The 24,670-nt window shown below is 61.2% G+C and overlaps 1 protein-coding gene across 4 annotated transcripts in view; it reads right to left on the minus strand.

Annotated features, from left to right (window-relative positions):
- LOC105471880 (bromodomain containing 3) overlaps positions 1–23,912 on the minus strand; it is a 37,114-nt gene extending 13,202 nt beyond the window's left edge. Inside the window, exons 1-7 of one of the 4 annotated variants that reach the window (XM_071078566.1) lie at positions 23,768–23,912; positions 8,822–9,147; positions 7,863–8,000; positions 7,099–7,246; positions 5,916–6,130; positions 3,633–4,004; positions 846–974 (exon numbers count right to left, since the gene is read on the minus strand). In XM_071078566.1, the coding sequence (XP_070934667.1) occupies positions 846–974; positions 3,633–4,004; positions 5,916–6,130; positions 7,099–7,246; positions 7,863–8,000; positions 8,822–9,034 (1,215 nt within the window). In that variant the 5' untranslated portion in view covers positions 9,035–9,147; positions 23,768–23,912. Of the gene's footprint in view, positions 1–845; positions 975–3,632; positions 4,005–5,915; positions 6,131–7,098; positions 7,247–7,862; positions 8,001–8,821; positions 9,148–9,270; positions 14,423–23,767 lie in introns of those variants that run through there. The other 3 variants (XM_071078568.1, XM_071078567.1, XM_011724680.2) reach the window with 3 other exon arrangements.
- Positions 23,913–24,670: the final 758 nt, after the last annotated feature.

The raw sequence follows: 24,670 nt of genomic DNA on the forward strand, positions 1-24,670 counted from the left end.
CCACCCACACCAAAATACGTGTGCAGGACCTGGACTTTGGCAGAAAAATGTACATGCAGGCAGGAGCATGCACACAGGTCCACACACGCACACACGCACACACGTGCACGCACACAGGTCCACACGCACACACACGTGCACGCACACAGGTCCACACACGCACACACGTGCACGCACACAGGTCCACACACGCACACACGTGCACGCACACAGGTCCACACACGCACACACGTGCACGCACACAGGTCCACACACGCACAGACGTCCACACACAAACACAAATATCTCTGTGAGGTCTGTGCATGTTCACAAAGTCCCTGTGCTGAGAGCCAGACCAAGACACTCCTGTTTTCCCTTAAGACATCCCACTGCTTCCTGCATCTTCTCCAATCTGCCTTTTACTTCTGTTGTCAGAAAAGCAAAATGCTACACAAGCCACTGTCATCTAATTCATCCACCGGCTGCACTGTCAGGCTAGTGTCCAAGCCTCTCCTTGCCACAGAGACTTGCTGGAAACTACAGTCGGTGAAGCCACAGGAGAAAGGGCATCTGCCCTCCCACCTGGTACATGCGCCAGCCCCTGGTGGGAAAGGCTCACTGCTGCGACACCCCCACGGAGTCCCAGCGGTCCCGCCTGCTCACCAGCTGCCCTGCCCCAGCGGCAGCTCCTGGAACCCAGCTCAGAGCCTGGCAGGACCTGGTTGGCACTCGGGAAAAATGTGTTGAGGGAATGAGGCTGAGGCCCTCCTCAGCTGGACAATTACCCGGGCACCCACCCCACACCGAGGCCAGGATGCCCACAGCGCCGAGCTGAGCCGCCCCACCTGTGCCCAACCTCGGGTTACCTGGAGCTTCCGGGCCATGGCCACCACCTCGTGGTCTGGGGGATTGTATTTGTAGCAATTCGAGAACATCAGCCGGACATCAGCAGCAAAGCCCTGTGCGTCTGGATACTCTCGGCCATCCATCTTCCTCTGCAACACACAGCGACAGGGGTCAGTGAGCGCGGCCTGTGGCCTCAGGACTCTCTGCCACACCCCACGAGATGAACACCGGAGCAGGAGCCACTGCCAGCTCCAGGACAGTGCCTACCGGCCTGGCCAGCAGGACACCCCAGCTCTCCGGCACCTCATACAAGGAAGCTCTAAGTGAGGACGTGAGAGGGTGACTCGATGGCTTGGCAGGGAGGGTCTGGGACTCCAGAGACAGATCTCCCGGTTGGAAGAAAAAGGCGCTCAACGAGAAATCCCGGGTTCCCGCGGGTGTCCCTTAGCCCCTTCCTTGTCCAGAGCGTCCCTTCACACAAAGTGGGTAAATCTTCACACGCCGACATGCCATCGGCAGCCCCGGGGCGGCGTGAGGCTGCGGCAAAGTCAGATTCCACCAACGACAGGGGCCTGCTCAGTCTACACAAGGAAATGTTATTTCTCCCTTGAGGAAGCCAGTAGCTGTTAGCCAGCTTGCGTCTTACAGAAGCACCCCGGTATCCCAGGGGCCTAGCTGGACCTAAGGGACTCCATGTTGTGTCCAGCGGCAGTTACTGAACCCCACAGCAGTGGAGGCAATGGGGGCGTGTGGGCCGACACCCACCCACGTTTACTCGGCCACACAGAGACCCTAGAGCAAAACCCACCGCAGGTCCCACCTGGCTTTGGCAAGCGGAGAACTGAGGCCAAGGCCTGGGCAGACAGTCCCAGGTGGCAGGGGTGAGGAGGGGCACACAGTCAGTCCCCAGAGCTGGGAGGTGCAGGTGGCTTGGCCAGGGAGCGGCCAGAGGCAGGACCGTCGACAGATGTTTCCAAGGTGGCCACTAGGAACACACCAGTTGGGGCAAAAAGAGGTCACACTGTGCCGGAGGGAGTGGGTTTCCCATCCCGGGACAGCTTCAAGGAGAGGGACCTTGTCGGGGACCTCGAGGGAGGACACACGCAAGGGCAGGGCGAATCTACCCCGACCGCCCCATGGGGTCCAGGCTGCATTCACCCAGGTGCCAGTGAGATGGAGGGGCTGGGTCCTAACCCGCAGAGGGCGCCCGCCAATTCACGGCCTGTACCCTGTGCACTCGGACATGAGACCCATCCAGAAAGAAGGGCTGGCAGAAAGAACCCGGGAGCACAGAGGGACCTGAAAGCCTCTGATGTTGGGAGAAAAGCTTGTTTTTCTGTTTTAGCATGTGCCGGGGCAAACCATCCCCAAAAGCTCCATCTGTAAAATCTACAGGTCCTGAGGCCTCTCTTGCTGATTCATGCCCCTTCCCCGCGGCGTCTGGGCCACACTCGCAGGCAGCAGGGGCTGCCACGGCACCTGGCTTCTCCTCACGCCAGGACAGACAGAGGTGGGAAGCTCCGAACAAAGCAGATCACAACTTTAAAGTGAACTGGTTTTCTAGAGCTTCTTTATTATGGTTTCAAGGGCAAATCAGACCCTTCGACCAAAACGGAATTAAGCTGAGCTTCAGTCTGGCACAAACGCTGGAACCCCCAATGATGTTCCAGAAATTCCTGTTACTGTGCTGTGGTACAGGCACACAAACCCTGGCCCTGGAGGCTGGAGCCGACGCTCCTGGCAGCTTCTGAGCCACGTGGCTCTGGCCCTCAGCTTCCCCACCCACGACAGTGAAGTCAGGCAGCCGCGCTCATCGCTTTCGCCTGACTGTGCACCCGGCACTGGGGCCTGAGCCAGCCAGGTCTGTCCCGGCTGAGATCCAGTCAACCAGGGAAGAAAAGGCTTTCATCAGGGGATCCTGGTTCAGGGGGTGGAGAATAACTGCAACTGGCTTTCCAGGATGAAAACAAAAAACTGCCCAACAGGGCTCCCAGCAGCTCTTCCCAGGGCCACCAGCAGTTGGCGGAGGAGGCTGGCCACACCTCCACCGCCTGCATGTCCCTGGGAGCTGGCTCAGAGCTCTCCCAGAGGGAGACCAGGTGCCAGCCAGAAGTTTGGAAAGGCGCTCAGGGAAGACCTGGTGGAGCTCACCCTGCCTTGGGGCGGCGCAGCTCAAATGCCACTCCCCACCCGCCCCGCCACCCCCCACCGGGACCAGACTCACTCTGACCTGCTGCGAGGCACACAAGAGCCCAGGCAGAGGCTGCCGCCTCGAGAAGACGGGCATGGGGGAGGTCAGGCTCTCAGTCTCAGCTCTGCCACCCGCCCAGGGCCCGCTTCCGTCTGGTGAGGGGGTGGGGCTTGGAGGCACTTAAGGGACAGAAGCCAGGCCATCCCCACCGGCCGCCTCACTCCGGTCTGCTGTGAGGCGCCTGTATCCAGGGCTTGAGGGAGGCAAAGTATAGCTTTAAAACTTGAGCCAACTGTGAGAGTGGCCCAGATCTAGGGGCCCCCTGACCTGATGATACAGAATAGGAGTTGGGAAGGAAATCAATTAAATCACCAAATGGGGTTGATGGGAATAAACAACAGAGCCACAGACTCCGGGACCCACGGGCAGGGCACACCTTTCTCGCTGGGCCCTGCCAGCCACAGCCAGGGCCGCAGGGGCCAGCCCGGAGGGTGCGCTTCTCCAGCAGGCGAGACCCTGCTCCCGGAGAGCCCCCACTCAGCCGGCACAAGACATTAGCACCCACGGCAGATCCGCAGGACGTGGGCAGAGCAGGGCCTGCCGCGCAGCCACGTACTTTCACAGTGCTGAGGTCCATCGGGTGCTTGATGATGTCGTGGTAGTCGTGCAGCTCCAGGGCCTCGGCGTCCACCGGCTTGTAGAAGGGCCAGGCGTAGGCCGCGTGCTTCTTGGACAGCATCTCCCTGAGGATGCTGTCGCAGTAGCGCAGGTGCTCTGACAGCTTGCCCTTCTTGCCTGCGTGCTGGGGCACCTCGCCGTCCTCCAGGTCCTTCTTGGGAGGCTTGATGGGGCGGCCACCACTCTCCCGCCGGGCCACCACTTTGGCCTGCTTGGGGTCTGACAACGGCGGGGGTGACTCACTCCGGCTGGCAGTGATGGCCGACGTCGTGGGAGTGGTTGTGTCTGCTTTCCGCTTCACGCCCTTTTTCTGCGACAGTGAAATAACCAGTGAGCCCCGGAAACCAGGCCGCCGCCCCAAAGACGCATGTCGCTGCAGCCGCGTTTCTGGGGCACTGTCTGTCTGCCTGCCTGGCGCCGGGCTAAGCGGCCACATGCACGGCCCCACAGGAGAGGACACCAAGGCTCAGGGGCCATGTCACTGGCCCAAGGTCACACAGCTGGCAGTGGTGAGGCTGGGACTCTCCCTCAGGCTCAACTCTGAAACCCGCCCTCACCTGGGCGTGGGGAGACCCCTCTCTCCCTTAGCCCCGAGGGCTCAGGGGTCCCCGGTGGGCTCGCCCCTCACACCCCAAGCCGTGTGAGGTGCTGCATGCAATTCACCAGACACCTAACAAGCACCCAGGCCAGGACCCGGGGACCTCGGCGTTGCAGAGACCTGGGAACTCCCTGCTTTTAGAGACCAGCAGGAAACTTCCAGACAAGGGCCTGACAGCGGGGGCTCCGCAGACAAACACAAGTTTTGCGGGACAAGGAGGAGGCAGGAGAGCATTCCGGACACAGGGCAGGGGCAGCCCAACCAGGAGGCATGAAGCAGCCACAGCAGCTCTGGGAACAAGGGACTTCAGGGGGTGAGTGGGCGAGTCTGGACTCCATCCCGGCGGCAATGGGAGCCACTGAAGGCTATTTCAAGCAAGGAAAGGAGGGAGACGACCCACAGAGCCTTCCACGGGTGTGTCCTGGGGGCGGAGCCAGGCACCAGGCAGACACTCATGTTTAATGTCCAGGCCCCCTGGGGGTGTGCAGGTCTCTCTGGGCAGCCTGCAAGGGCCTCAGCACCCAGCACCCATGGGCATCACCTCAGCGTTCCGGGGCCAGGGCTCAGTGTGCACCCTGAGACCAGCTCAGCCGGCTTCTAATCTTAGCCCAGCGGGAGAGGAGCCAGCCCACGGCACCTGCCGTCTAAAGAGCCACCCACAGTCACTGCCCAGCCAAGCCGCCACCCTCGGACTGGCAGGGGCCGGAGCCGGCTATCCACAACACTTGACAGGCGCCCACGGGCTGCCAAGCGCCAGGCGCGTGCCGCAGAGGGCGGGTGGGAGCAGGGACGGACTCATCTGGCCGTGGCAAATGGGACATGCTCCAGAAACAGCCCCCGCTGGGGGAGGCGGCTTGGCCGGGGGCCACCCATAAGTGCAGGCAGTGAAGGCCACGGGGAGGGGAAGCAACGGAGGTGGCGTTTTACCTTGGGCGAGCCATTTAACCCCTTTGAGCGCCCGCTTCCTCATCTGTAAGATGGGGGAAATACTGTCTGCCCAGAGGGTTGCTGTGAGGATCAAATCGAAGAAGATAATACACATAAGTGCCTGGCACGGGCCCTGCCCAAAGCAGGAGACTCACCAGGCCTCGCTAGCCCCAAATCTTGCAGGGAGCACCCACTCCCTGCCGAGACCAACACGGCCCACTGTGAAAAGCTCCCAGCCAAGTGGGGCGCAGGATAGGCGGGTCCCCATGCTCCCATGTGGAGCCCACAGGCGGGGCCGGCTTGGGTGCCGGCACCTCACAATGCACCCAGGTGGGTACAGCTGGCACCACACTCCTGGCTGTGAGCAGGGGAGGACTGGGACCCCCCGACCTTTGCTTCTCTCCCACACCTTCCCCACCTTGACCGAGCCCTTGGCCAGGGATTCTGGCCAGAGAAGCTGGGGTTCAAGTTCAGCCAGGCCCTCCCTTACCAGCTGTGTGACCTTCAGCTCCCCAGGCCTAGGTCTCCTCATCTGCGTCAGGAACAACGGCCTGACCTCCCAGGGCGCGGAGAGAGCCACTCCCAGGAGCCGGCACTCAGGGAAAGACGGGAGCCCCCCGCCCGCCGCTCCTGCCCTGACCTCAGGAACCCTGGCTGGGCTCGGACGCCCCAGCCGTCCGGACTCAGGGTGCTCACCTTGACGACAGGCGGCGTAGGAGGGACCACAGGGACGATGGGTGTGGCAGGAGGAGGTGGGGCGGCAGCTGGGGGGACTGGGACCGACGTGACGTTTGCAGTGATGGTTGGTACAGGGGTGGCAGCGATGACAGGCGTCTGGGAGACAGTGGGGGGCACGCTCTGAAAGGGGGTCGCTGGGGAGACAGAGGACACGGCCGCCACTTGCTGCGTACCTTCAAGACAAGGAAGGGACATTTGGCATGCCGGGCTCTACTAGTATTTCCAGAAGCTTCCAGTGCCACCCCTCCAGCCAGAACATGGGGGCCAGCTCTGTGCTGCCAAAACCCCCAGCCAGAAGAGCCCTCCAGGCTGAGATGCCCCCGACCCTGCATCTTGGGGGCAGGACTGCTCTGGCTCATCTTGGCTGAGGGCTCCCCGCATGAAGGGGAGACCCCTGCCACAGACCATAGGAGGCAGAACAAGGAAGCCAGGGCAGTCCCATGGCCTGGCAGTCAAGGGCCACCCTGGAGTCACAGAAAGCTGGTACCGAACTCGGTTCCCTCAGTAACTAGCTGAGTGACCAAGGCTGTGGCCGTACTTAAGCCCCCAGCTTCTCCCATCTGCAACACGGGACAGCACACGGCACTGACCATCCCGCTCGGTCAGCCTTTCCATCTGGACACGCCTGCGGGCCGGGTTTCCAGGCCAGGTGGGATCCCAGGGCTCACAGCACTAATCACCACCGTGCTCCCCAACAAGGAGAGGCGGTCTTACTTGACCAGGGAGCCAGGCAGGTGACAGTGACTCTCAGGTCACAGAGAATAAAATGAGTGCTGAAGAGACAAAGTCCTAGGAGGGGCACAGGCCCCAGGCGTCATGGAAGAAGTGACTTCAAGGCTGGAGCTGGAAGGGGGAGCAGGATTTGGGAGGTGAAGAGCAGGGACAGGCGATCCTCCCAGACCATGAGCTCCTCCCCAGAGTGGGCTCAAAAGCAGCTCCAGCATTAATATCTTCTGTATCCCTGGGCTAGCTGCCCCTCCAACATCACCCACAGGCCACACTCAGCCAAGACCCAGCACCCATGAGCTCTTCACGACAGACGGGAAACAGCTCAGATGGCTAAGGGACTCGCGTCCCAGCCCATCCATCGGTGGGCCGCTGCACAGAGGCCCCGCCCCTTGCCCACCCTGGCTCCCTGTACCTGCGCTCTGGACTCCCGCAGACGGCTTCCGGCCTTTGCCCTTTGGAGCAGGGGGTAATAATTCAACTTCCTCTTGGGGCATCTGGGCCACTTTTTGTAGAAAAATTTTCTCTAAGGCTTGGGCCATTAGCACAATGTCATCTGTGGGCTGAAGACACAGAGAGTCCAGGTCAGGAAAGGAGCTGTGTGCTTGCAAAGGACATTATTAGTTGTAGCTCAAAAAAATACTTAAAATTTAACATTTGGCAACACAGGAGAGAACTAAATGAATATATATAACATATACACACATACGTATACATACATACATATACATTTTTTTTTTTTTTTCCGGACGAAATCTTGCTCTGTCACCCAGGCTGGAGTGTAGTGGCACGATTTCGGCTCACTGCAACCTCCACCTCCCAGGTTTAACTGATTCTCCTGCCTTAGCCTTCCAAGTAGCTGGGATTACAGGTGCCACCACACCCGGCTAATTTTTTTGTATTTTTAGTAGAGATGGGGTTTCATCATGTTGCACAGGTTGATCTCAAACTCCTGCGCTCAAGAGATCCGCCCACCTCGGCCTCCCAAAGTGCTGGGATTACAGGTGTGAGCCATGGCACCCGGCCAGGTGATGTGCTTTGAGCCTGCCCAAGAGCTGCTGCAAAGCGCCCAGGTCCACCTGGCACTGGCAAGAATGGCCAGGGGATCCACGCCACACAGCACCCGAATCCTGACTGCAAGCGGCATTCTGGGCCGGCGTCTTACCTTGTTAGTCTTACCTTGTTATAAATGTAACAATTTGTAAACATGGTGTTGAAGTCCTGCATACACTCGCTTGCACTCCAATAATAATTATTTTCTAGTCTCTTCTTAATAGTCCCCATATCCATTGGGTTTTTTATTATTTTATGATAATCCTAGGAAAGAGATTTTCAGAGGCATTACCGAAAGATTCTACATAATTATTTTCGCAATTCCCAAGAGGATACAGCCTGGCCTTCCCAAGTGGACTGAGGACTGGGGCTGGCCCAGAGGCACTTTCTGATCTCTGACAGCAGTGGGCTATGGTGAGGTGGGCACTTGGCCAGCTCCAAACTCCTGCCTAACCTCTCTCCGGACCCCAAGCATGTGCAGAGGGGAGCCCACAGGGCTAGGGCAGACCCCAGGACAGGTCTACATACTGGAGATGGGGCCAAACCTTCCGGGGTCTAAACCTGCAGGTGACCAGGGCCTCGCAGAGCCTAGAGCCCAGGCCACCAAGCACCAGCCCAGGGCTTCCTCTGCAATGCTCAGGGTTTGTCTATTTGGGCCCAGGTCAAAAACGAGCATGCAGCTGAGGGCACCATCATCCAGAAGGCAGGCCTCAACATCTCTGCCTCTAACTCCAAGTGGGCTCGCCAAGCTGGCAGATGGGCCATCCTGCAGGAGCCAGTGAGGCAGAAGGCGGCCCCAGTGAACCTCGACTCCTAAGCCCCATCACCGTCCACCTGCTTTCCTCCCAGACGCGCGTGGCTTCTCCCTATTTCCTGCACCTGGGGCAGCCGCCCTCGACTCTCCCACGCCCACGTGACCGCTGTGTGCCTTCATGCTGTGGGCTTCCTGAGGCACAGGCTGTCCCCAGCTTAGCAGCACCTTCCTAAGGCCAGAATGGCAGTCTTTCCAGGAGTGGGGGCAGCACGAGGGGGACAGAGGACAGCAGCAGCAGAACGTGGCTCTTGGGGAGGCAGCAGCTACGCACCGGCAGGTTCAGTTTGATTGCGTCCACGGGCTGGTAGAAGGGCCAGGCGAACTGGTGTTTCCAGAGCGTCTTCACCACCACATTCTGCATGTACTGCAGCTGGTTGGTCTTGCGGCCGGGCTTGCTGGGGTTGGAGACCTCCGGGGGCGGTGGGTTCACAGGCCCCGGGGCTGCCGGGATCCCCGCGGGGGCGACGGTCGTGGTGGTGGACATCCTCTGGCAGCTCGCTCACTTTCTGTCACAGCAGCGGCTTGGAGAGGCCCTGGCTGCTTCTACACTCCCCGAGGAGGCGCGACGTCCCATTTCCGGGCCCAACCAGGCGACAACTGCAGTGAGGACGCACAACAGACGGGCAGGCCAGTCACCTTGGGGACCCCCACCTCTCCCAGCCACGGCAGGCTCTGGAGGGCACCTGTCAAGCCCCAGCAGGGCCTGCTCCACTCACTCACCCCCGTTGCCCAGCCACCCAGGTGAGTGGCTGTCGGGAAAGCTGCTCAAGCCAAGCGCCACCAGCTCAGGACGACTCTCCAACCACTGCTCTCAGGCCCGGGAGGGAAGGCCTGGGTGGTGGAGGGAGCTCAGGCACATGCCATTTGCTCCCAGGTGGGCGCTTGGGGCACACGCTGGGAGGCAGGTGTGCCAAGGGACTCAGCCACTGGCAGCCTTCTGCCCACCAACCAACCACTCGTGGGGGCCGACTAGTTGCTACTGGGCTCTGACAGCTTGGCCACGACAATGTTCTGAAGAGTGACCCATGCGTGGACAGCCACGATGTGGGCCCAATACAGCCACGGGAAGTGGGGCCGGCACAACACAGACGTTTGCAGACCCAAACACGGTGCGGGGAGGTGGCACCCCCGAGCGAGGCCAAGCAGTGAGGTTCTATCGTAACCAGGAGAACAAAAGCCCAGGTTTGTGATGGCAGCGTGGTTGTGACCCGGCCTGACTCTCGGCCAATCAGAGAGGTGGGAGCGGTGGCTCAGACCCTGCCGACCTCCACACCCCAGCTGACCACGGGGAGCTCTGTACATGCAAGATGCTGGGGCTTCCCTGGCCCCGACTGGCTGGCCACAGGCAGGGCTGGCAGGAAGAGGCCACCGCCACCCTGCGTGTCCCAGGTGGGCACAGACAGTCGAGAGCACCCACAGGAACGCTGCAGAGTGGAGAATGTATGCAGGCCTCCAACCATGGCCAGGGCCCTGCGGTGTAGCCCCGGGTCTACCTGTAAAGGTGTGGGGCAGACGTGAAGAGCTCTAACCCAGCGCCTGGGACTTCAACTTCAGCCTCGTCCCTTGCTGCCATTTGAGCCTTTCCTGCGCTCGTATAACTGACAGACAGGTCAGGGCTGCAGGCTCCCCTCGGAGCCCAGGCAGCAGCTCTGCCATGGGAGGAGCCGGCTCCGGCCCCAGAACCAGCCACTTGTAGATGCTCGGGGCAGACAGTCAAGACTAAGGGAAGTCTGTGAGCTGGCTGACATCTGGTTGATCTCCTGAAATCTGCCCCGGTTGGCAGTTACACCCCAGCAATGGGCAAATGCTGCAAACCGGGAGCCCCTCCCCAAGCTGGATGTTCAATGTTGTCAGCACCCTGCATGGCAACCTCACTTCCTCCCACCCCACCCCAGAGTGGAAAGGGCTTCAAAGCTACACGCAACACAGCTCACCCACCAAGCATGCCTGCACGAGAGAACGTGTCTCAACTCCAGGAGCGTCCACCTGTGCCAAGGTCTCATCCAGGGAAGCCCCTCATACCCAACCTCTTCCACGCCCTCCTGGGGTGAGCGGGTGCCTCCATGCCCCTCAATCTCACCAAGCCGCTGCTCACAGCCCCAGGCCGCAACCCTGGTGGGGAGGGCAGCTGCGCCGGTTTCTGTGTCTTCACCCCAGTCACAGAGCTGCTGTGCTGGGCACAAACCTGGGGTCCCCCAAACGCCTCTCTTCCTGCTGCCCCAGGCCAGAGGGTGGCGGCACTGCCCCTCACTACCACCACTTGCTAGGATTTCCATGAAGCCCTCCCAGCAGGGCTCCCTGCTCTGCCCCGCAAGGACCGCCTAGCCCGTACCGCAGGGCGATCCTGTTAAAACCAAGTCAGATCAGGTCACTGGTCTGCTCAAAACCTCCCAGGAGCTCCATGTGACTCAGAGTGAAAGTGAGTCCAGCCCCACCCTGGCTGGTGGGGCCTGGGGCGACCCAGAGTGACCGAGTCCTGAGACCTGCGTCCTGTCTCCTGTGACTTGCAGCCCTCCCTCAATGCCTGGACAGCAGCAGGCTCTTGCCCTCCCAAGGTCTCCAGGTACCTCCCAGAACACCCGTTCTGCTGGGCCCCAGGCAGCACAGACGCCGGGGCCAGCCACACGACCTGGTCCTTCCACTTCCCCACGAGGCTCCTGAGGGTGGAGGAGTCAGGCACAGAGAGAGCTCACGCCAGTGACGGGCACCAAGCACCACACGCAGCTCCGCTGAGACTGCCGGGCAGCACCGACAGAAGGCCCAGGCTGTGCTGCTGCCGCCTCCCAGGGCCCAGATGTCAGCTCCCAGGTGTCAGTCATGGGAGGAAATTCCCAGTAGCCACTGCTGCTGCACAGGCCCAGGGGCCAGGAAATGGGGCTGAAACTGACCTTTGGGGGTGTGGGAGTGGTCATGGGACAAACGAAGGCTCCCCGGCTGCAGGCCAGCTTCCTCCAAGCATGAGGATAGACGGTCACAGCTCAACGTGGGGGCCTGCTTCTGCTGCCATTGGGACACAACGCCTGGCCAGACGAGGCCCTTCAAGCCACCTACTTCCAGCCACCCGCCCACTGTTCCAAACCAGAGGCTGAGTAGGAGCCCAGCTCCGGCCATGGACACCGGAGTGCAGGCCTCGTCCTGGGTGGGGAAGGCAGCCCCGCCCAGCTATGGACTGTGAGCTTGAGCAAGGCAGAGGGAGGGGCGCCCTGGGCTCTGGTTGGCACAAGCCCACCAGCCACTGCAGAGCCGCCCGAGGCCCAGCCCAGGAGCCCTCCTGGTGCTGCCAGGGAAATCCCGGCCAATGTGGTTAAAGCTCTAGGGCTGCGCCTGGTGCCAGCATGTGCTCACTGAATGCCAGTGGTCACTACAGGCCCTGAGGGTGCAGCTCGCCTCCAGCTCTGCTACCTGGCAGAAACACACCGACCCCAACAAGACCTGGAAGCTGAGGGGTGCAGTGTAAAAAACCCCTGGCACACACTGGCAGGCGACTGCCCCACCCCTGGTGGCGAGGTATGGTGACCTCACCTCACCTCTCCTGGAACACCAACCTGCCCTCTGAGACACCGACCCCACACACACTCAGATTTTTGCAAAAACTTGAGGACAACACGATGCCATGACAAGTGGCCCTGCCTCCCCAACAAGCCCTCAGCACAGAAGCAGAGCCCCCAGGCAGCCTGGCACCAGCCAGTGGGAGGGGCGGGGAGGGAGGGCAGCCAGAGGGCAAAGGAGTGGCATCCCCTTCAAGCCCTCTCCGCTACCAGGTACCGAGACCCACCACCTGGTAAGGACCACGCCGGGCAAGACGAGACCAGAAGACGAGTCAGGTGAGAGCCCAGGGTGACCCTCCCTGTGGGAGAGTGTTCGACTCCCAGAGTCCTACGGGGAGGAACCGCTGAGACGGGCTCAGTGCCTCAGGTCCCCCCGTCCGCAGCACGTTCACACCACATCATCCCCTCTGGGGCTGAAGGCCAGTCCCGTCCGCAGACGCCTTCCCTCCAAGTGCAGTGGGTGGACAGACAAAAACCTCAGCCAGCGCCTAGCTCTGCCACCCTCAGTGTCTCCACTGTCCAGACAGAGAAGAGGAAGAAACCCGAAGGCATGTGTGTGAGGGAGCCCCACACGGACGCTGGAAAGAACCAGGGTGACCTGCAGACCGCCTTGAAAGACCTCCCCTGGGGCGGTGGAAAGGAGATGAGGCAAAGAGCTTCCCGACCAGAGCCCACGCACCTTCCACGTCTGTGCGGGGAGCTCGGGGCCCCATCCTGAGATGTGAAAGGCAACTGAGGCTTCCACAAAGAAATTACAATGAAACAGACACCGGCCAGGCCAGCTGAAAATCAGTGATGGACTAAGGTACAAATCGACGTGGAGGTTCCAACAAGAGAAGGACGGTGGTGGGATCACCCTACCCCAGCCTCTGAGCAGCCCAGAGGACGCACAAGCAGGACAGCCAGGTGCTTTCACACCACGCTCACCCCACCTCCGCCCTCTGGCCCAGATGTCGGCGGCTCCTCTGCAGGGTGAGGTGGGGTGGGAGCAGACAGCGGAGAAAACACCACAAACAGCACAGGTGGTCGGCCAGGGCCACAAACCCTTCAGCTCACTGATGCCGAGACCCCCGCAATCCCCACATCAAACCTGCAAGGTCAGAATGATTGCGCACATGTACAGACGACTAAGCTGAGGCCCCTTCCTCCTTCACCTCCAGGGTGCCACCTGAGCGCCGAGGCTTTCGGACACGAAGCACTCAGCAGTGGGCAGTGGAGGCACAGCCTAGGATCAAGACCCTGGGCTTCCTACCCCAGGCTCCTCAGCCTGCAGGCGGCCACACAGCAAGAGGACACTGGGCAGTTACGGAACGAGGCGCTCCTGCTTCCCCAACCCCCAACGGCCAGCAATGACACAAAGGCAGCCCAGGGCAGGACCAGCCGCCAGCCACAAGGCCCCTCCAGAACCCAAGGTTCAGTGGAGACTCCGAAAGGGCTGACTACAGGGCCCCCACGGGGTCCACACACCAGCCACAGAGGCCATGCAGAAAGGCGGTAGGGGGCCACTACGGGGTCCGCACACCAGACACAGAGGGCCTGTGAGGGAGGCATGGAGCGCCCGGGTGTCGGCACACCCGGATCCACGGCCCGGCTCGCCACCCCCGGCTGACCTCGCTGTGGAGTGAAGAGATGGTTTGTGTGGAGAGCTCAGTAAGGCCGTCATCTGCCGTGCTTCCCACCATAGCCCATGGGCAGGCATGAAAGTCATGCCCCCCACAGGCCACGGCTTCACTCACGCAAGGACATTCTGGGGGCTGGGACGTCCTAGCCAGCGGCTAGAACTGGGTGTGACCATGGGCCCCCTTGGCTGGGGAGAAAAGGAGGTGCCCCTAGATCCCAAGTCACCCGGGGCCGCAGCAAAGGGAGGAGGACCTTGCATCACTCCAGGGTGCCACGTGGACGAACAGAGGTAACACTGGGAGCGTGGCCGGCAGTGTTGGACGTTCAGAACACATCTGCCCAAAACAAACATGGTCTTTACTTCTCCCAGCTCCCAGAAACAAAGTAAACAGAAGGATCATGTCTGGTTGCCAGGGACCAGCCCCTCACTGTTACATCCCTATCCCCCCAGGCCGGAGTCTGACCACTCCGTGTCACCTGCCTCTACTCCTGTCGTGACTGTCAACTTTCTGGACTTCAGAAAGTCAAACCTGCTAGGGGAGCCTTTCCCGAGGGGCTGGAGGTGTCTCTCCTACACGCACCCCTACCCCAGGGTCTGAGATGACATCACAAATCAAACCCGGTCTTCTGCAGATACACAGGTTCAAACTACGGGCAGCCTTGCATCAGCTGTAAAGGGTTCAGTCCCTCGCTCAGCCCACTGTGTCACCAAGAGGGTGGGTGGGTGGCCAAAGAGGGCTCCGTTTTACAGTCCAGGAAGGAGTGGCCTGGGCCCCACGGCTGGTATAGGCAGTGGCACTGGGTGTGAAGCAAAGCTGGGCACTGGAGGCTGTGTGCCTTGGGCTGGTGTGCTGGCAGAGCCTGCTGGAGGAGCCAAGGGGCACTGATTCAACACTGGCTGTATTTCTGGAACCAGAGTTAGTATCGAGGGTGCGGTGGCATTGTAGTTATAACCTTTCAAAAGTCCTCATCTTTCAGAGATTTGGACTGAAAGTTCTATGAATTACACGTGTCTGGAATTTGCTTCATGATAACATGAGGGGTGAAAATGAGTGGAGTCTGGAAGAAACGGGCCAGCCCAGAGCTGCCCCTGCCCGCGGAAGCTTCTCAGAGGGAAGAGGGCGCACCTCCCTTCTCCCCAGGCCCCCAGCACCCTGTTCCTCAACACACACACTGCATGCTGTGTCCTCACAGCAACTGTGGGGTCCAGGGTTCTGCCTTGCACCCACTCTCCACCTTCATGGGATGGGGAGGAAGCTGAGGAGACTCCCGTGAGGAAGTGGGGCAGGGGTGGGGCAGATGGACTCAGGTGGAGTGAGTTGGGCTGGAGGAAGGCAGCAGTGCCAGAGACCCCAGTGCCTTAAAGTCTAGACACATGAAACCTTTGTGTTGCTATCCCTCCTTCACCCCTCGTACCTGCCCTGCGGGAATGTGCAGCAGAAGAGGGTGTGGTCTCCTGGGGGTAAACTCTTGCTCCTCTTCTCGGGGAGCGGGGGCCCACGCCAGGGCTCACAGGGACCCTGGACACTGGCGGGGCTGGAAGCCAGTGTGCTAGAACGTGAACCTGAAGGGTCTGTGAGCATGTATAGGAGCTCAACCAGGCCTGCCAGCTAAAGGGTGGGAGACAGGGCAGAACTAATTTTACCACTCAGTCCTCCTGTGGGGAGGGGCTCCCACACAGCCTGCTGGCAGCTGCTTCGCTCTGAGGGGCTCTTTGCCGTGTAGGCAAGGCCCCCTCAGGAAGGCAGCCCGGCCATTAGCTGCCTGTCACAGCAGCAGTCTCATCCTCAGCAAACACACTCCGTCCCTGGGACCTTGGCAGGGATGCTGTGGGTCCTTCGGGGACAGGCCTGGGGAGCCAGATGTGCTACTGCTGCTCTCCCCCAGGCACCACAGGACAGGGATGGAGCTCCATCTCCCAAAGGAGGCGGCGGAGGCTCAGAGATCCTCCCTGGGGCCCACCTCCCTCCCCGGGTCTCCCACTCAGCTGCCCACGAAGCCCATGCTATAGAGCCCACAGGCGCTGCCTGCCCGGCCCAGCAGAGAGAGAGGCAGAGGCCACCCTTGCCAGTCGGGTGAAAGTCGGAGTGAGCAGACAGCCCGCCTTAGACACAAGAGGATCTGAAACTGCCCAGAGAGGAAACTCAGACAAACCACAAAAGTCCTCGAACGCCAAGCAAAAAACTCAGCAGTGAGCGGGTCTGGTGAGATCCTCAAGGACCCAGGCCATGCACAGTGGCTCAGGCCTGTGATCCGAGCACCTTGGGAGAGACAGGAGGATCCCCTGAAGCCAGGAGTTCAAAACCAGCCTGGGCAACATAGTAAGTCTCTGATTCTATGAAAATTTTAAAAAATTAGCCAGGCCTGGTGGTGCACCTAGAATCCCAGCTACTCAGGAGGCTGAGGTTGGGAGGATCACTTGAGCCTGGGAGCTTGAGGACACAGTCAGCTGTGATCGCACTGCTGCACTCCAGCCTGGATGTCAGAGCAAGCCCCTGACACACACACACACAGGCTCCCCGAACACTGACTAGTCCCCTCCCTGGGTCCCACTCATGCCCTATCCAGGAGGGGCTCTGTGCTGGACATGGAAGGGATGTTGGTGAGGTGGCCTGAGTCCTACCTATCCTCACCGTTGCTGTGTGGCCCCAGGCAGGCACACCTCTGGCCCAGAAGCTGTGGGTGCTCCCCCGAACCCCTCCCAAGGTCCCTGGATTCCGCCTTCCTCTCCATAGGGCACAGGAGGACCTGAATGAAAAGCAGAAATTCAGCCCCTTTTAGGCTGGCCCAGCTGAGAATTTATCAGAAAAGATGCTGAGTCCTGGACCGTTTCAGGGCTGTGGACAAGCGGGGAAGGAATGCAAATCTGTAAAGTTGCCACCAAAGAAAACACCCAGAAAAGCCGGCAGCAGCCTCCCTGACCCCTCCCGCCATTCCATGGCCCTCCTGGGGGGCAGGGACCTAGAGGGGCAGGAGCGGGCACACCACCTGGCCCGCACAGCAGCACAGCCTTCAGGCACTCCACAGAGGGAGGACAGAGGGGTGCCGTCCCCAACGCCACACCCTGGGGCAGACCAGCCAAGGGGCAGCGGCTGGACCATGGGGGCATCTCCAGCCTGGTTTGACCCCAGAACACAAAGCCCTTATTTGGGGTCCAGGAAGGAGGAGTCCCAGCTTTCGGCAAACAGGCAGGGCTGGGAGGACGGCTTACCAAGGCCACTGCGGCTATAGCATGGGTCGGGAGGAGCGGTGGCAGGGAGGGACAGGCTACACAGCTCTGCAGAGGCTCAGCCAGGCCTGCCAGCTAAAGGGTGGAAGACAGGAGCACTGGAACCAGGGGTGGGGGTGCTGGAGGAAGCTAGGGGAGGCCTTTCCCAGGGGCTCCCATTCCCCAGGGGTCTCCAGCCCTGGGATTTCCATAGCCCTGGGCCTCTGTACCCTGAGGGTCCCCATGTCCCTGACTGGGTGGCCCCCACTGTGGCACTCCAGCCCGTCTCCTGGACTCTGTCCTGCATCAGTGGGGGTCAGATGAGCCCCATCTTCCATAGGTGGAGGGGACGCTCAGAGGTTAAGGGGCACAAGCTCACCCAGGCAGAGAAGGCCAGAGCCAGCTTGAACAAAGCTGGACATCCACGCCAGACTCACCGCCAGCACCCCACGGCCCCAGAATTCTCGGGATAATGCTGGGAGTGGTGCTGTGATTGGCTGTGGCAGGAGGGAGCTGAGACTGTGAGAAAGGACCCCAGCCTGCCACCCCCACACCCAAAACTAACCCGGCCAACAGAGCACCTGTCCCCAGGCGGCCAAAGGGGCCTCCCTGGCCCACGTGGTGACCAGCGGCCACCCTGGGGCCACCCTCCAGGACTCGGGAAACTGGATCTGTCCGGGCAGGGCTGCCTTCAGTGACAGACGGAGCCAACTGCTTCCTTCTGTGGAGCTAGGGGAGAAGTCGGGGGTTGGGGGCCCCCTGTCACCCTGGAGGAGCCCTGGGGATGGCAGCTGGGCATCATGGGCCCCACCCGAGCAGGCACAGCCAGCCCTGGCGCCTACTCCCCAGGGGACTCTGCCCAGTGCCGTGAGCCCCCCATGCACAGCGCACCTGCTCTTCCACAGCTGCCTGGCCGCCTGTCTACAGACCCAGCCCTGTCCCCGGGCGCTTCAGCAGACTGGTTGGGCTGTCCTGGGGCATGGCCCCAGACGTACTGCGCAGGTTGCAGCTGCCAGCAGCGCCTCTCCCGTGACTGTCCCCTGTACCCCACAGTTCTCCCCACTCTGCATCCCCCAAGTGCCTTCCAGACCTAAGACCTCATACGCCTCCTGCTTTCTGAACCCAGGGCCTGTGCTTCTCCATAGCCTGACGGCCCTGGGAGAGTGGCTTCTCAGAAGGTTTCCCTTCCTGCCATGACGCCCCACAGCCTTCTGGCCACACCCTATCACCTCTTCCAAGCTCTGTCCCCACCCGCCTCTCTACCCCTGTGGGACCCTCATGAGGGATGTAAGGAGGCCTGACCCTCCTCTGCACACGGTGGGAACGAGGAAGCCAGCCCCACAGACACGGGTCAGGCCCTCCCAACCCCAGGCCACTGCCACGTAGTCAGGGTCTCCCACAGGGCTGGGAAGGGCAGGAGAGCCACGACTCAGGCAGGGGACTCTCTTCAGAGGGGTAGTGAGTGAGGACAGCACCTGGCCCTTTACAGGGAAGGGGACACCATGCTCTCAGAGGGACACAGCCTCAGGGTCAGGCCCTGGAACTCCGCCGACCGTGCAATTCTTAAAACAAAGCTGCGGCGGGCCCACCCAGCACCCATCTGTCTGCTTCATCTCCTCTTGGCCGGCCTGCTGAGAACCAAACGCACAAAACACCCCAGCCAAGGAGTCAGGCCTGGCCTTACCGCTCTCCCACCCAGCCATGCCAAGCCAGGACAAGGGGCCAGCAGGGCCGCAGCTCTCAGACCATCCCCTTGGTTATCTCATCCATGTTCTCTGCCCGCGCCCAACCACAAACGCGGAGGACTGCAGGACGCCCCCAGGTCTGTTGCCGGGACAGAGTGGAAGCAGAGCTAAGAGCAGAGCGTGGGCGTGCAGCACATCTGTCCGTAAGTCCACAGCCCACAGAGCCACCGTGCTTGACCCTTGCCTCCTACCCCAGCAAGGGCCTGGTCAGTGCACCCAGGGCTCCGTCCTATGGTGTGGGCAGATGGGGGTGGGTGGCACCGTGGACCCGCAGGCTCACACAGGTGACCCTTTGCACATTTTGCTTCCTGTAGGATTGTCAGGCCAGGGCTGCAGGGACGCATGGCACAGGGAGGGCATCCCCTCAGCCGCTTATGGTAGATTTGTCTTCCTTCTGCCACATGACAGGTTATAGCTACAACCCTCAACACTCCCGCAGGGGCCAGGCACCCCGCACAGATGTATCTCTGCCTCATCTCGGTCAGTGCTCACACAGAGGCTAAGGACGTCCCGCCCCCGAGCCCCACAGCTCCCAGGTACCGACTCGGAGCCCCAGGTCCTCACAGGTGCACCGAGGGCACTCCCTCTGCCCCAGACTCCAGGCCCAATCAGCAGCCGCCTCTGCAGATCACACCTGAGTCCACTGGGCGCTCTGGGAAATGCTGCAGCTGGTTAACAAGCCACACTCAGAAAGACCCAGCCGGCAACTTCTGAACATCACCGCACCCTCAGCAGGACACTTTTCCAAGTGGCTGGAGAAGTTGTCCCCACAACACCTCGTTAACTTCTGACGAACTCAGTACCTTGGGGGCCTGCAGCAAGGAGGGGGGCGGGGGCATGTTCCAAGCCCCGTCTTCCCAACACAAGGCTCCGAAGGCCCCGCGAGGAGGCAGCCTGCGAACTGACTCTCAGGGAACAGCCACAGGCTGGTGCCAGACGCAGACAGCCAACAGCACAGACACAACAGGGTCCGAGCCTCCAGTCACACACACAGGTCCTGTCTCCACTGGGAGCTCAATCAGCCGTGGCCAGAAGACTCACAATTTAAACCATCAACAGGTGAATGGCCCAAAATGTGACACTTTCTCTTTAAAAGAGCTCTCGGGCACGGTGGCTCACACCTATAATCTCAGCACTTCGGGAGGCTCAGATGGGTGGATTATCTGAGGTCAGGAGTTCAAGACCGGCATGGCCAACATGGCGAAACTCCATCTTTACCAAAAAATAAAAATAAAAATAGCCAGGCGTGGTGGCGGGCACCTGCAATCCCAGCTACTTGGGAGGCTGAGGCAGGGAGAATTGCTTGAACCCAGGAGGTGGAGGTTGCAGTGAGGGGAAATCATGCCATTACACACCAGCCTGGGCAACAGAATGAGACTCTGTCTCAAAATAAATAAATAAATGAGCTCTTAAGGATCTTCGCCGAGCATGGTAGCTCATGCTTGTAATCCCAGCACTTCAGGAGGCTGAGGCGGGTGGGTCACTTACAGCCAGGAGTTTGAGACCAACCTGGCCAACATGGTGAAACTCCATTTCTACTAAAAATACAAACAAACAAATAAGCAAGCCCTCAAGCACCTCAGATGGCAGGAGTCCAGGAACCGGAGCAGGGAGGCCCGGGCACAGGGGCCCATGATTTCACAGAAAGGAGAGGACAGAAAGCCCTATGCTCCACCACCAGCTGGGCACCTCTACAAGGTGGCAGTACCAACAAAAACACAGGAGCAAGGCCATTCTTGGCAAATGCTGACCCAAATGTACCTGGCGCCCCATCATGCTTTGCCACCTGTACATCTCTTCTGCTCCAACAAGGGGGTGGAGCCACAGGGGTCAGGAAGGCCCCAGGCAGACCAACAAGTTCCAAAACCTTCTTATGGCAAGAAGCCTTGCATTCTGCCTTGATTCATCCAGTTACCTTTTAGCTTCAACCAGATACTGGCTTCGTGATATAAGGGACCTGCCAGCCAGGCGCGGTAGCACATGCCTGTAATCCCAGCACTTTGGGAGGCCGAGGCAGGTGGATCACGAGGTAAGGAGCTTGAGACCAGCCTGACCAATGTAGTGAAACCCCGTCTCTACTAAAAATACAAAAAAAATAGCGGTGCATGGTGGCAAGACGCCTGTAATTCCAGCTACTTGGGAGGCTGAAGCAGGAGAACCGCTAGAACCCGAGAGGTGGGGGTTGCAGTGAACTGAGATCGTGCCACTGCACTCCAGCCTGGGTGACAACACGAGACTCCATCTCAAGGCGGAAAAAAAAAAAAAAAGGCACCTGCCTGGGACAGGAACCCCGTCAGGTCAGTTATACCTTGATGATTGGGTCAAGGAAGCAAGAGGAGGATCCTCTGACCAACTGCTTCAACTGCTTTGAAAACCAAGAGACCTGCAGCATGACTTCAGGCACACCCCCACCTCCCAGGCAGCAATGCCGGCAAAGGTAGGCTCCGGCTCCCCACACCCCGCCCCAGTACCCTGTGTATCCACCGTAAAACATGGCTCTTCCCAATGGAGAACTGGGCCGACGAGCGGCTGGACAGACACAGCACAGCTGTTGGTTTTATGCCAATCACCCTACTTGGGAAACCTGGAGCCACCATGCCTCAGAGAAAGTGGTGGCACTTCCTGGTGGCATCAGGAATGGGACGAGGCCATCACCGCCCACCTGGTGCACAGGGTTCCTGCTGCTGGCACCTCCAGAGCCTGGAGGAAGAGGGCAGAGGAAGGGACCGCAGGCTGCAGCAGGCCTGGCTGCTCCGCTTTGCACACCCCCACTTTCACTTTCTGGGTATGACTACTTCAGAGTGGAGGGCACGGAGTGTTTGCAAGTCCCGTCCTTCATTCAAAGCTCACTCACTTCCGACGCAGGCGCGAGTTGTCAAAGGAAAGTAATTACTCTGCTTTCTAAAAACAAAACAAAAATAAAAACGCAGTGACTGCCCACCCGGAGAAAGCTTTTGAAATCCCTCCTCCCCGGATGTCCCAGCAGCAGGGCTCAGGCTCGAGCTGCTCCCACAGTCTTTCCAGGCACCCGGTGCCCTGCTGAGGCACCGGGCCTCCGAGGCTACCGGTAAGGTCAGAAAGAAACGCCCCGGCTCGCTGTCCCGTCACAGCGAGTGCCTTATCTTTCTTGATCAGTAACGACCAGCACACATCAAGGCCTCAACAGAGTAAACGGCAAACACAGACCTTTATTTGCAAATGAGAGGCTGCATCAGGGCTGCCAGGGAAGGACCCCGGAGGGAGGTGTCCCTAACCCCTAAGGCCAGCCCCTTGCAGGGATTTAGACCTTCCTTAGACCCCATTGGAAGCCAGTAACAAACTACTTTCCGCAGAAAAATGCCACCCAACTTTGCATAGATTTCAGAATCTCCCCGGGTCCACTGCATGGACCCAGGAAGAAACCCTCCATTTTAAAGTAAAGAGTAGGCCGGGCGCGGTGGCTCAAGCCTGTAATCCCAGCACTTTGGGAGGCCGAGATGGGCGGATCACGAGGTCAAGAGATCGAGACCATGCTGGCTAACACGGTGAAACCCCGTCTCTACTAAAAAATACAAAAAATTAGCCGGGCGAGGTGGCGGGCGCCTGTAGTCCCAGCTACTTGGGAGGCTGAGGCAGGAGAATGCCGTGAATCCAGGAGGCGGAACTTGCAGTGAGCTGAGATCCGGCCACTGCACTCCAGCCTGGGTGACAGAGCGAGACTCCATCTCAAAAAAAAAAAAAAAAAAAGTAAAGTAAAGAGTAAGGGGAAAAGGCTACAAAAGAGCAGGGAAAGAGAAAATTCTTTTCCTCTTCTGTTTCTTCTCACAGGGGAGGGCGAGGGAGGACGGAACACACGAAGCTGTCTCTTGCAGTTCCAGTCCAATTACTCTGCCCACCAATGCACTACAGTCTCCCCTCCTGGTTAACTTTTGTAGACAATGGCCAAGTTTAATCTAAGGAGGAGAAACCCCAGCTATATATTTCTGAGCAGAAAGCTTTCAACCAAAATTAAGGATCGCAACCACTCAAGGACTGGGTCCAATGGAGGAACTCACACGATGGACGCCAGGTCCCTGCCCCCGGTGGGTCTCGGCGGGCCGAGTTCTGGGACGCCCGCCTTCGAGCGAAAGGAGGCCGCGCGAAGCCCCCATCCCGGCCCTGCCCCCATACGAGCAACCGGTGGAATGAGACTTCCCGCACGCCCCAGCTTTATTCACAGGGAGCCCACCAGGGCCATGTGGGTGTACAAGGTTCGGGGTGCGCATTTCTCCCCGGATGGGCTTGTATCACGTTGTCACTCCGGCGGCCCCCAAAAGTGGGAAGGAGGGGAAGCACCCCCGACCCTCCCGCTCCAACTCGCCCTCGCCCGGATTAAGCTATTTTCAGGCTGATTTCAAAACGGGAACTGGGTCTCCCCCTGGTTTGGGTGCAATAATCCGACAACTCAGGGGGGCTCAAAGTCAGCTCTGGGCCCGTAACTCTGGGAGGAGGCCGCGCAGAGCCCAGGCCCGAGCCCAGCCTTGCCCCCCGCCCCGGCAGCGGCGCGCGGCGACCGTCCCCAGGCGCGGGCCCCAGCAACGGCTCTGGAGAGAGACCGGCGGGACAGGCGCGGGGAAAGTGGCGCCGCGGAGCGCACGGCCGCAGGCCGGGGCCGCCGCGCGCACCTTCCCCCTCCGCGTCCTCCCTGGGTTCCCCCCTTCGAAAGATGGCGGGCGGAGGAAAGGGGGAAAAAAATCCCTTCCGTGAGGGAGGGCGCGCGGAGGCCGGGCTGGCGCGGGGCGCGCGGGCCGCGCCAACTCCGGGCTGCGCGCCCCGGCCGCAGCGACGCCCCCGAGTCCGGGACGGAGGCGGCCAGGCGGGAGCGGGCGGAGGGGAGCGGAGTCCGCGCCGCCGCCGCCGCCGCTACCGCCGCCGCGACCCCGGGCGGCCGCCGCGCTTTGTTGCATCGTGGCCGCGCACAAAGGCGGCGGCAGCGGCGGCCCCGGGCTCCCGGTTCCCCCGGACGCGCCGGCGGCCTGCGCGGGGCGCTCGGGCCGCGCTCCCCGGCCCGGCCCGACCCGCCGCCGCCCGCGCCGCCCGCCGCCCCGCGCGCGCAAGGAAGCAAGAGAAAGGCGTACTTGGCCTCGCGGCTCCAGCGGCCGTCCCCTCCCGGCCCGCGCGGCCGGCTCCTCTTTGGCTCGCCGGCCCCGGCAGCATAATAGACGCGCCGGAGCCGAGCAGGGCTCATGCGCTACGCCGCGGCGCCTGGCGGGAGTCGTAGTCCGCGGCCGGGCCCGCGCCGGGGCCGCCCAGGGGAGGCCGCAGAGCGCGGACTACATGTCCCGGCCCCGCCGGCGCCGCGCCCCGCCCCGCGCGCCCCCGCCCGCCCCGCCGACCCGGCCGAGAGCGGGCCTGGCCCGGGGGGCGCGCGGGGGCGGGGCCCGACCCCCGCCCGGCAGGGCAGCAACGGTGGGACCCCGTGGGCCGTTCCCCGCCCGGGCCCGCGCGGCTCTCCCCACCCCGTGTCGGGGACGGCGCCTGGCGGCGGATTTTCCGGTACCCCAGGACGGCGTGGAAGAAGCGGGAATGCAGCCAGCACCGCGGCCCCCGCCAGGGCACCCCGGGGCCCACGGGAGTCACCCTCGAACCCCGGCCGCGCACGGGCGGGGCGGCGCGCACCTGCCGGGAGCCCGTGTTTGTAAACAAACCGCGCGCCTAATTAGCCTGTCGGGAGCGCGCGCGCGGGGTGGGGGGCGGGGGGCGGGGCGTCGGCGCGCGCCGGCAGGTCGGCCCCGCCCGGGGAGGAGCCGCGCTCAGCCGCGCCCTCCGTGTCCCCATCTCCCCAACCCCTGACTTGCTGGGGCGCGGGCGCCCAAGTTCGCTGTGGCTGGAGAGGGCGCCAAGTCCCCAGAGCTGGTGAAGAGTTAGGGGTGTTCCCAGCTCTGCCTGGGGACATTCTCGCCCCAAGCCCCAGTTTCCCCATCTGCCCAGTGAGGGGCAGCAACTAGATACCAGGTTCCCAGGCTGAGATTCTGGGAGAG

This window comes from Macaca nemestrina, chromosome 14 (genome assembly GCF_043159975.1).
Source record: "Macaca nemestrina isolate mMacNem1 chromosome 14, mMacNem.hap1, whole genome shotgun sequence".
Classification (NCBI taxonomy): domain Eukaryota; kingdom Metazoa; phylum Chordata; class Mammalia; order Primates; family Cercopithecidae; genus Macaca; species Macaca nemestrina.